The sequence below is a fragment of the Mastigoproctus giganteus genome, chromosome 6 (assembly GCF_048544385.1).
Source record: "Mastigoproctus giganteus isolate SK-2022 chromosome 6, ASM4854438v1, whole genome shotgun sequence".
NCBI lineage: Eukaryota > Metazoa > Arthropoda > Arachnida > Uropygi > Thelyphonidae > Mastigoproctus > Mastigoproctus giganteus.
Genome location: NC_143580.1, coordinates 204,221,359 through 204,233,538, shown reverse-complemented (window position 1 = coordinate 204,233,538; position 12,180 = coordinate 204,221,359). Strand labels below are relative to the sequence as shown.

At 35.0% G+C, this 12,180-nt stretch overlaps 1 protein-coding gene across 3 annotated transcripts in view; it reads left to right on the top strand.

Annotated features, from left to right (window-relative positions):
- The window catches only part of LOC150084894 (peroxisomal ATPase PEX6-like), a 149,369-nt gene that overhangs the window by 112,343 nt on the left and 24,846 nt on the right, over positions 1–12,180 (top strand). For all 3 annotated transcript variants that reach the window (XR_016547084.1, XM_090375619.1, XM_090375620.1), the window contains exons 14-15: positions 2,001–2,121; positions 12,045–12,129. Coding sequence is in view for 2 of the 3 variants with exons in the window: in XM_090375619.1 (XP_090231745.1) it covers positions 2,001–2,121; positions 12,045–12,129 (206 nt within the window). In the remaining variant the exon portion in view is untranslated. The remainder of the gene's footprint in view (positions 1–2,000; positions 2,122–12,044; positions 12,130–12,180) is intronic.

Below are 12,180 nucleotides of genomic sequence, written 5' to 3'. Positions count from 1 at the left end.
GGGATTACTGCTGTGCAGTACCTTGCATTTGTTAATATTAAACTTCAGTTGCCATTTCTCAGCTCATCTGCCTAATTTTTCTAGGTCATGTTGCAGTAGCATACCTTAATTGCTGTCATTAACAACTTTCAGCTTTTGTAGCATCCACAAACCTAGACATTAACCCTGATATGCTTTTATTAATATCATTAATAAATGTAGAAAACAATGATGGACTCAGAATTGAACCTGGGGGACTCTACTAATAACATTAGTCATGAAGAGCTGTATCTTCTATACAGGATTGCAGTTATACTGCAGTCACAGGGATTTGTTAAGGAATGATCTTGTCTGACCAATTTGATTGGCTACTAAGATACAGTAACAAAGGCAGTGGATGCAAAAAATAATTTTAATTTCTCATACTTAGATTTCACAAAGCTTTTGTTACTGTTGTACATGAGAGTGCTGTACAAATTGGATCAGTGTGGTGTTACGGGCAAGATATTGCTATGGATAAAGGGATGGTTGAGTAGGAGAAGACAGAGATCATCAAATGTATTGCTTTCCTTAATGAATTTTTAACAAGTAGTATGGACATCAGCAGGAACTGCTCTGATTAACCTTGATTAATTGTGATTTGTGGTTTAATGATTGTTCTCCCTTTTATGTTCATATCACTAACTCCATGAAATTTTTGTTTCAAGTATTGGAAACTCTTTCTTTGTCCAGTGTTTTTAAAAGGTTTTTCATTAAGTCTAATTTGATATGGAGAGGAGACATTAAACTATTTCCTCATTATTTTTATATGAGGCTATCTAGTGAGATGAAACAAAGAAGTAGTGATTTTGGCAAAACATCATCAGTCATTTCTGTTCAACAACCATCTTAAAACCCTGTTCTGGGCACATTCTGTCATAACCAGCCATCAATGAAATACATCCTCATTGACTACCTGGCAATCAAGTATCTGTTAAGCTATCCTTAGGTCTCTGTTAAACTTGCTAGAACTGTTAACTGTATCACACATATTGGAATTGATGCACTCTCAATGAATTATTCCACTAATGCATCCAGCTATATAATTGTCTCTAACCATCATGGTGTTGAAAAATAAATTTCCATAAATAAATCAAGAACAGACACATTAGGCCATTAACTTCTGATACTTCAACACCTTCCCGGCTAGGAGAATCTTTCTTTCAAAATTACAAGCCTTCAGGCTTCAAAATTTTACCTCTTCAAGCTCTCTCGCTTGTTAGATTTTCCAACTAGTGTTTTCCTCTTTCCTATTTCTTCTTTTTCCTGAGAGAGTGTTTTGCTCACTTTTCTTCTTCTACTTTCTTTTCTCCTGCTTTATCCTCCCTGTTCCTTATTTATTATAACCAGGATTCCCCTTGTTGGAATCCCACTTAGTGTAATTTAGATAGTTCCTGGAGCGCCTCCACGTGGCTAGGGACGGGAGTCGGGACGCAGGTAGCTTGCTCCCTGCCTCCCGGCTGCTAAGACTCCAGGGCCGGCAAACAACAACCATCACAACACACACACACACACACACACTTGCCAGCTATAAATAACCTACAGATGCTACAGCGGTATAATATAGGGGTAACCCTGGAGGCCGCAATCAATACAAGAATACCTTGTCCCTTGATACTTCAACACCTTACTGCCAGTGGTATATGAGCTAGTGTAAAGTAGTCAAAAATGAAAGAGATCAATTAATAAAACCTTTTTTTTAATGGAAGATTTCAGATTGAATTAAAGAAAAATTTGTTTAATTTTTATGCATATTCATCAATGATTAAGTGCACATGTTAGGCTTCCTAATAACAGAAAAATAAATAAAGTCAGTTCCTGATGGATAACATTTTTTTCCCCTTTAACATTATGGCAGATAATATCTTAAGGAACGTGTACTTCAATACTCATATTACTCCTAAAAATGCAGTAACCAAAAATAAATTGTGTAGTTTAAAAATATTGTAATTCTACTCCAGTTTAACTTTTTTTTTTTTTAGATTCCCAATGTTCATTGGGAGGATATAGGTGGCCTAACAGAGGTAAAACAAGAAATTCTGGATACAATTCAGGTTCCTCTACAACATCCAGAATTGTTGCTTAGTGGATTGAGGAGATCAGGTATATATTTGCTCTTTTCCCCCCCCCCCCCTTCTCATTTGCTCAGAAAATGAAATTTTGGTCAAACTCAGTTATAGTGTCATTAAGATGATTATGATATGCTTGGAATTATAACCATTAACCCTGGTGTTCTATGTTTCTATCAGCATGGATACTTTTAGTTTGAAAGAGAAGTTAGAGTGTAATGGTATTCTACATTTCTTGCTGAAAGAAAAGTGCCAGAGCAACTGCTACATAGTCAGTTGAAGAAAATTGTAATGAATGGAAAATCCTGAGAAGCAAGCTCATAAAATTGATGAGTTACCAGCATTTCACTCTACACATTGAGCTTCAATGTACAGAGTGAGGAAAGAACTTGAGAGCTAAAGAAAAATAACCAGCTGGCACAAAACCCAGGATGCAAAACCAGTGGTGGATGACTAGGGTGAGAGAAGACTGCAATGGCTCTTACAGACCAATAGTGCAACTGTTCGTAGCACTTTGCAACAGGACTATTTAATGTGTTATTCCATTGGATGGAATATCAGACAGATAGCTGACATGATATTTCCTCCTGACTGCATGCAGACATCCATTTCACTTGTACACAGATGCCACTTTTGAACAACAGGTGACTGGAAGGATGTGTGGTCAGACAAATCATGTTTCCTTTTATATCATTCTGATAGAGGGGTAAATTTCTTTTGTTAACAATCACACAAACTCACTGTTCAATGAAGAAGTTTTACAAAGCTAAAAATAATATTTGCTTTAAAAACAACATACCAATTTACCATCACAAGAAACTGTACCATTTATCTCATAAAACACTAAAACAAACCTTACAAAGAAGGAAAAAAAAACTCAGGACAGTAACACAGCTATCAGCTCAGGTGAAGCTCACTTTTTGGTGTACGTAGTAGTAGAGTTGGTTTAGCCTTGTTCTTGATTGTGCTTTTCTTGGAAACCGAGCTTTGCAAACTTAAACCTTTCTTGTGAGCATTTAAAACAAAAGACATAACATAAAAATAACAAATACCTAGATGATCTGCACAATTTGTAAGGTGGAATTAGAGATCTTTATTAGCTGTTTTTCATTCCAAAGGGGATTTTGTAAGACATGTATTCCAACAGCATTATGGAAGTTAAATGAATGGTGACAAAGAAATGGACATGTGATTTTTGTAACAGAAAGAGTGAAATTAATGTTGATAATGAAATGATTCCACTGTGGGTGGTCATTGACAACCTCCTGGCCCCATAAATCTCCATCACTGCCCACTCAACTTCCTCATGACCATGTTATATTAATCAAAATGAAACTGAGATGTTTCTGACAAAAGTAATGAATCTAGTACGCTAGCCATGACGCCTGAAAGCAATTTTGTTCCAATCACTAAAGATTGCTTTAGCTAATTAAAATAAAGTTTTATTTTATTTATTTCTTTTTTTTTTGTCAATATAAGATTAATGGGCAAGGTTGGTAAACTTGTCCTCCAGCATCATTCACCCATCACTGTGAATTACATATGATTATAATATAAAGTACTGACAGCTTCAAATAAAACTATGGGACTTGGTTGCTGAGGATTTAAAAACAGTAATCCTGGGCTCCCCATGTACTTTCATCCCAACTTGATTACTTTCTTTCCCATTTGTGTTATCACCATCAGTCACTCTGCTATGCTCTCTAACATATTGATAATTCAAGTGAACTTATCAAAAATTTAGTTTGCCTCTGGCCATCCTTTTCAATTTCTTGACAGTGACTTTGGGCTGTCACCAGACACAAGTTGATTTATCCCTGGAGAGTTTTGCTGGCAGCTACCTGATGTACTGACTTCTTGTGAATCCATCTTCTTTTCTCTCCTCTGCTGCATCACCTTTTAAATGGTTGATTTTTTGTTTGTTCATTAAGGTGGAGCTATACTTCGGATCCAACCATTTAATTAATGCTTTAATTTATGCAATTTATGTGATGATTGGTTTCCAGATGATGACATTTTGTTCTTTTCCGAATTGTATGTTTTATTCCTTTACAACACAGTTCTGGGCAGTAGTCTAAAAGCTAGCCAAGAACACACCACAGGAGTCCAAGCAGCTCATATAGCATCCTATCAATATTATCCATATGTTGAAATTTATGATGCAGTTTTCGAATCCTTCTTACATAGACTTTGTACCAAAAATTAGTTATACCCAGTGATAAAAATAGGCAAAGTAAAGACAACAAATTTTATGATTTAAATGGGCACAGATTTTTCTTCATAATTAGACTAATGGATATTTGTTAAAAGGATGAAGATAAATGACAATTTCTTAAAACATTGTAAAGCTGAAGTTTCCTATTCACTGAATTGGAATTTAATAAAGCTATTGGTACTCTAGGGATGATGATGATGTGCCCAGAAATGCATTTGTAACTACAGGTGACTCCTGCTTAACGCTGATAATTCGTTCCGGAAAAACAGCGCTAAGTGAGCACCGCATTCCCATAAGTTAAAAGATGTATTTGTGAGTTGCGGTCGGTGCCATAGGATATTTCCTAATCAATAATAAACGGTAGTGAAAAGATGCACAAATGTCGGTCAAAATATTTAATATTCAAATATTTGTACATATAAAATATTCTGCATTACATACATATATAATTATGTGGTAACTACTTACGTATCAAAATTAAACTTAAAATTCCAATTAAAATCATGAATTTAATTGATCTAAATTGATTTCATTTAATTGATGGATTTAACTAAAAGGAGTATTAATTTTAAATCCCCCACAGCGTTACCACCTAACAGTAAAGTCAACCGATCCTTTGCTGCTTTGAAACCTGGCATGTTTTTTTTTCTTCTTTCAATATGAAACTTATTTTAGGCATTCATTTCCATAAAAGTCCTGCTTCACCTATGTTAAAAACTTGTTGAGAAGTATAACACATAATACCCCTCTTCAATAATTTTAACAAGTTCTTTTTTGAAAGTATTAGCTAATCATATTAGCTAATCTCTTTCTCTCTCTCTTTTTTTTTATAATATTTAACTTAACTGAATTCTGCATTGGATATTATCTTTAATAAAATTAGAAGTCTTTCCATTTCAATCCTAATAGCCGGCCTAGCCCTAGTTGCTTGCAGTGGAATAGCTATCTTTCCCGCTGCTAAAATTAATTCTTTATTTTTTTATAATTGTTCTTACAGTTAAACTTGCAAGTCCTAAATTATGGCACACATCCGCTTGTCATGGCATCTCCTTAGCCAGATAGCCAGATGGGCAGGAGCAGCAGTGCGTAGCACATGCTTCTTGATTAGACCAGAGTTCGAGCCTGTGCCCACCAAATACGGAGGATGCAGAAAGGTCAGGGAATGACCACCGCATATCCCCGGAGTAATATGGCCTTAGTTGCTAATGCTCCTAAAAACCAAAAACAACAACAACAACAACCGCTTGTCGTTGACTGGAATCGATTCGCTTCAAAACGTCTAATTTAATTTTCAAATTCAGTCTTTTTCTTACATTTTTAGTCTTCATATTGCACCCAGACATTGTTGCTTTTTCATTCTTATCGGCCATTAATTACGATACAATGTTCGAGTAAACTGTCTGTTACGCACGATGTCTAATTCTGTACTGAGTGATGTGACTAGACTTCGGATAAATGCATATAACCGGTGGCGTAGCTACCATGTAGGCAGGCAAGGCAATTGCCTCCGGGCCCGGGTCCTTTAGGGGCCCAGCGTCTTTGGCTGTCTCCTGGTTTTGCAATTTTCATTAATTAAGTAGGGACTCAAACATGTTCTTTGCCTCCAGGCCCGAAAAAGGATAGCTACCCTAAATGTTGATCTTGAAACCACGTAACAAGTCACTATACTGCATTAAATTAGCGTGCGAGAAAATTTTGCTGATCGTGGGAAAATTTCTCAAGTCGTTGTGGGAAATGTTTTAATGCTGTTTTGCTATTCATTTTCAAGCTATCGACTCCATCAAATGAAACGATTTCATTAAATATACCAAAAATGTAATCTGTAAAAGAGCGTTATAGTCAGATACGGGTTATAATATAAGAACAGCATTATAACGAATCAGCGTAAAGTGAACCGCGTTATAACGGGGGGCCTGCTGTATACAAATTTGAAGATAAAACATTGCCTATACTGTTAATAAGTTCTTGTAACTGATAATGTGGGAAAGAAATTCTGCGGTTTATCATTAAATGTTTGAGCCAATGTCTAATTGACACCCTCCTAGTAATTTTTTCCTCCTACATATAATATGTATTCTGTTAGGTTACTTCCAGAAGTTTCCCAGCCAACCAACGCCAAGCACTTTCGACCCTTAAGTTTACTGGAGTTTCTAAAAAAAAAAAAAAAAAAAAAAAAAATACTGAAAATTCTAAACAACCAGATTCTCCTTCACATGCCTTATATTTTGCACATTTTATCAATGGTCAGTATTATGCTGTTACTACCAATGCCATCCTTGGATCATTTGAGGAGAAAGCTGAGAAGACAATCACATCTGGTTTTACAAGCTGCATTGGATAGTGTCAACAACCCAACCCTGCTTAAATTCCTTCCAAATTTCTATCACATCACAAGCCTCGGCCATCCCTTCTTGAAGTTTCGGTCATCCCTTCTTGAAGACAAAACCATCCAGCTCTCCATAGAAAATCCATTGTATACTAGACAAATACAAGCAAGTGCATCACAAGGAAGCATCTTGTATGGCATTCTTTTTACATTCTTTTAATTAACCCACTAACCCACAGGGGAACGGATATGATATCAGATGGCATAAAGCTTTGACAAAAATAAATTAGACTGATGAAGTACAAGACACTACAAGAACCATCAGTAAGACCTTATCAGAAATACCTTACAAAATTTAACTCTAACATTAACCCATAAAAATCTGCCATAGTGGTTTTCTAACTTTAACCCACACCAACCATTTGATGTACTCTTGATTCACTGTGTTGCATGTTTGCATGCATGTGTGTCATATGTGCCACAACCAGTCAGCATTCTTTTGTTGTTCAACTTCAAACTTGTAGATCCAACCTTTCTTCTTCCCCATTTATTCCTTCAACTTCCGTTTTCTGGAACAATGCCCTTCATATGTATTTCCTGAAAATTACAGTCTACAGAAATTAAAGTCTAATGTCAATGTCGTTCTTTCATCTTCTCAACTCTCAATCCATGCATCGGTACTAAGTACTGTAGGTACTAATACTTCTTGTGTTTGGGGTTTTCATTAAAAAAATAATAATAATAATTTTAAAAAAATGTCCATATTCTGTATATTGTAGCTGTGGCACTGGGCATTATGTTTGGTGCCAAGTGCTGATTGGAGGAATGAATATGCATGATTGAAATGCTTAAAAAAAATTTCCCAATTTTTGCATATGGAAAATGTTACTTTCTTTGAGGAGGTCATTTTTTAGTTATTAATTTACTGAATATATAAATCATGAATTATTACTATTTGATTATTTTGTTAATCTGAGCAAAATTGTGAAATACTTGTTAGATTTCAATTTTTATTAATCCAGGAGGATATAAGTAAAGTACATTACAAAAATGTTGACTGCATATTATAATCTGAGGTACGTGTTGCATTTCAATTTTTTTTTTTTAATCCAGGAAAAATATCTAAAGTATTACAGAATGAGCAAATATTATGGAGTGAAGTATATGCAGTGAAACAATAACAATTACTTCTATATATTAATAGTTATTCAGTTTTTACTTTTTACTTCTGTTATTTACAGAAAAAGAAAAAAAATCTTAACCCTCCTGAAATACAATACATTTCTGGCATTACCTAACTTGTTTAGATTTGAAAGAAATATGATAATTTTGTGAGCCAATGAATTTGTTGCATTTATTTAATTTTGTTTATTTATTATTATTATTATTACTATATCATTATACTCAATGATACAGTAGATTAGACCTGATATGCAGATCAATTACTTTCTCTGTTTGCAGTGTGGAATATACTATGTGTAATGACTTCATTGTCTTTTCTGTTAGTTAACAAATCTTTATGCATAAACTGTTGTAAATGATGAATTACAACTTGTCAAGAAATTCACTTTTCTTAACAAGTTCTTTTATTGTAAACAAATTCTCTTGATAAAATAAAAATTGTATTGTATTGTATTGTATTGTATTATTATTATAATTATAATGAAGGTAGGAAACAAATGACAGAAAAAGGGACCTCCAATCTAGGCAAGAAGGGCTCCTCCTTTCCATTCTTTTCCCCAACATTAATTCTTGCAGCTAGGTCCCTGAACTAGAATCTAAGATTGGCCCCACATACAGTATAGGAAAAGTTGCATTGTTTTGTATTTTTTCTTCATGCATTATAATAATTAACCCTTTGCGGTCATGCCCACCACGACATCTTGAAATTCCAGTCCAATGTTGCAAAGAATATGAAAAACTGAATCTATGTTTATATTCAATTGTTAACACCAAGCAGTGTTGGTTTTTTTTTTTTTTTTTTAAATTGTCTTCTTAGAGTCCAGAAGTATCAGTTGGTGCAACTGTTGGCATTTCTGATTATGAAATTTGTTTCTCAGATGTGTTGGCTCAGTTATTACTATACAGGAACTCCCTGACTTAAGTAAGGGTTGCGTTTCGCAGAAAGCTACGTAAGTTGGGGAATTTCTCCTTGCTTGGGCAGCACTTGCAGCTGTGCTCGCTGAATTGATTGAATCAAAAAAGAAATGTTCGACAAATATGTGAATAGAATTATTTATTGTGTTTATTCAATTTTTTATCTCATGTGCAGGAAAAATTACAAAAGTGTGCAATTTAAAAAAAAAATTTCAAAATTATAAAATTACAAAAAAAGAGGGGAGACAGGCATAATATCAGTAAGTTTTACCTCTCAAGCATCATTGCCAGAATCAACGTCTTCATCTGATAAGTACGCCGCTGCGGAGTTTGAGTGCTGTGGAGATTTAGAAGGGGTCGGCCGCTCAACCTTACAAAAAAAACATATTAATGGATGACTGGATGGTGGCTTTTTTTCTTTTCATCGTAGATTTCTTTGTAGCAAGCAAGCATATCATTCACCCCTGTTGTTTGTTTGTTATTTGGTTTTTAGGAGCATTAGCAACTAAGGCCACATTGCTCCGGGAATATGTGGTGGTCATTCCCTGACCTTTCCGCATCTTCCGTATTTGGTGGGCACGGGCTCGAACCCTAGTCTAATCAAGAAGTGTGTGCTACGCACTGCTGCTCCTGCCCACCTGTCTATGGAGGCACCCATTCACCCCTCTGTTACCTTTTAAGAATCGTTCGCTGTCAGGATCCATCTTCTCAAACCTCGCCACTGCCAATGCAATTTCACAAAATGCCATTGCCATCTCTCTGGTGATGAAGCGTCTCGGCTCCTCCTTTGATTCGTCTTGAGCTTCATCAGCATTTTCTTATTTTGCTATTGCTACCTGCAAGTCAATAAGTATAAATTCTTCATTAGATAATTCCTTCTCTTCTTCCTCTATTTCCTCCTCCATTTCTTTGGCATCAACCTCCAACTGAAGTAGCTCTGCAACCTTTATAATCTTATCTGTAACCACTTCATATGATTCATCTTTTTCAAATCTTTCGAAGCCTTTTACGTGCTGTGGGCATATTTTCTTCCATGCGCCATTTAAACAACTTTTAGTAATTTCTGCCCAGGCCTTATTAATGTTTAAGATACCATGGTAAATATTGTAAGATTTCCAAAAGTCTCTTAACAAATTTTTCTCACCGTCTACTGCAGATAATGCCTGAGTAAATGTTGTGCATAAATAGTATGCTTTTAAACTTGAAATAACACCATGCAAGAAAGCAAGTGTATGCTTACAGGTCTGGAGGCCTCATTTTAGGAAGGATGTGAAACTGCTGGAAAGAGTACAGAGAGGGGCAACAGCGTACAGGGAAGGGTGAGCAGAACAAAAGGGCACTCTTACCACGAAAGACTTCGGTTCTGAAAATTGCAGCATCTGGAGACTAGGCACATGTGAGGTGATCTGATTTAGGTATATAAGGCCTTGAATGGTTTGAGCAGGCTTAATGCTGATGGGATTCTTCTGCTTGCTCAGATTACGAACCTGAGGGGGTATAAATTCAAATTGAGAAAAGACAGTTGTAGAATAGATGCGCGGAAGTTTGCCTTTAACTAATGGTTGGTTGATTGTCGAAACAAATTTCCATCTGTTGTTGTGGAAGTTGATAGTTTAAATAAATTCAAGGAAGACCTTGATAAACTATGGAAGTGAATGAATTGGTGAAATGGATTTTTTTTTTTTTTTTTTTTTTAGCTGATGATGTATAAGCTTGCTTTCTTGCATCATTTGCCACTGCTAATGCTAGTATATTATTAGAAATTTAACGTTGAAGAATTATTTATAATGTTATAATTCTGTCTAAGTTAGCATAAAAATTCCTGGATGCTACAAAGTTGTACAGTTGGATAACTAGTTTGCTTAGACTTTTCTATGTACAGAACTTATTAACTAAGATAAGTAAAACAGAGTTATTATGCCCAATGAGTTCTACATTTGTATTAATATATAGAAATAAAGAGGAATTTACCTTGATGCTTTTTTTTTTTTTTTGTAGAATGCTTCACTACAACACCCTCCTAAATTCAATCAGACGTAAAATTATTACTCAATTCACAGACCATTCATATTTCTGTGAGGGAAGGAAACCATATTGAGTAATAATTTTACATCTGATTGAATTTAGGAGGGTGTTGTTGTAGTGAAGCATTCTACAAAAAAAAAGCATTGAGACCTTATTAACAGTTTAAGAAACTATTTATGGCAAAGGTAAAGAAAGCCAGCACGAGAACCATGGGAAACTTCGGTAAACTTATACCGGGTAAACTCATTTCCCACTACTCCAGTTTCTTCCTGCATTCTCAGTAAACAGATGGTGCATGTTATCGGTAGTGGCAGTAGAAGCTGATAATGATGTATTGATTCATTTTTTCTCATTATTAAAAGCAGATTATTGGAGTTCGTGAGTGTGAAATGCCTTCGAGGCTGAAATTTACTTACTGGTACGCCCTCCAGACTGCCTCCATCTTAGGGTGGTTATCGGTAGTGGCAGTAGAAGTCGTTTTCCTATTGGGTTAAAAAAGCCAGAAGGGGGATAAACACCCTAAGACTGAGACAGTCTGGAGGGTGTACCCATAAGTAAATTTCAGGCCACTCGTGAACTTCAATAATCTGCTTTTAATAATGAGAAAAGACCAATCAGTACATCGTTATCGGCTTCTACTGTCACTACCAATAACATGCACCATCTGTTTACCAAGAATGCAGGGAGAACCTGCAATAGCAGTAAACGAGTTTGCCTGATATAAGTTTACTGAAGTTTCCATGGTTCTTGTGTTGGCTTTCTTTACCTTAGCCCTATTTATTTATTTCAACTTAGACTGAGTAAAAATTCCTTCATCCTTTCTACTTCTTGCAAGATAAAAAAAAAATTTTAGCTTGTTGGCAAAACTAATTTTCCAGTTAACATAAATATTTGGATGTTCTATGAAAATATTGAATTTGAATGCCCAAAAGATTATAGATTATTTTGTATTTAATAACAAAAGGATAAAATCACTATAAACATGGGAACAATGTAATTATATATATATATATATATATATATATATATATATAAAGATTCATCAGAAGTGAAATCATTTATCATCTCTACTAACATGTAATTGTGACAAAAAGAGATATTTCCTGTGGTATTATATTTTATGGAAGAATGTAATTTCTTTGGATGCCAAGGGTTTTATTAGGCTACGTAAGTAATAACTTTTTCAGAGGTATTTAGAATTGGATATTCAATTTCTTTTATCTATTTATATGATTATTTTTAAAATTATGTTATTTATTTATTTTTTATTTTTGCTGTTTTTTGTGTGTGTTAGGTGTTTTGCTTTATGGTCCTCCAGGCACAGGTAAAACACTGCTTGCTAAAGCTGTTGCTACTGAGTGTTCACTAAATTTCTTAAGGTAATACTCTTATTTCCTAAGGCAAGACAGTACAGGTGACCCCCGCTTAAC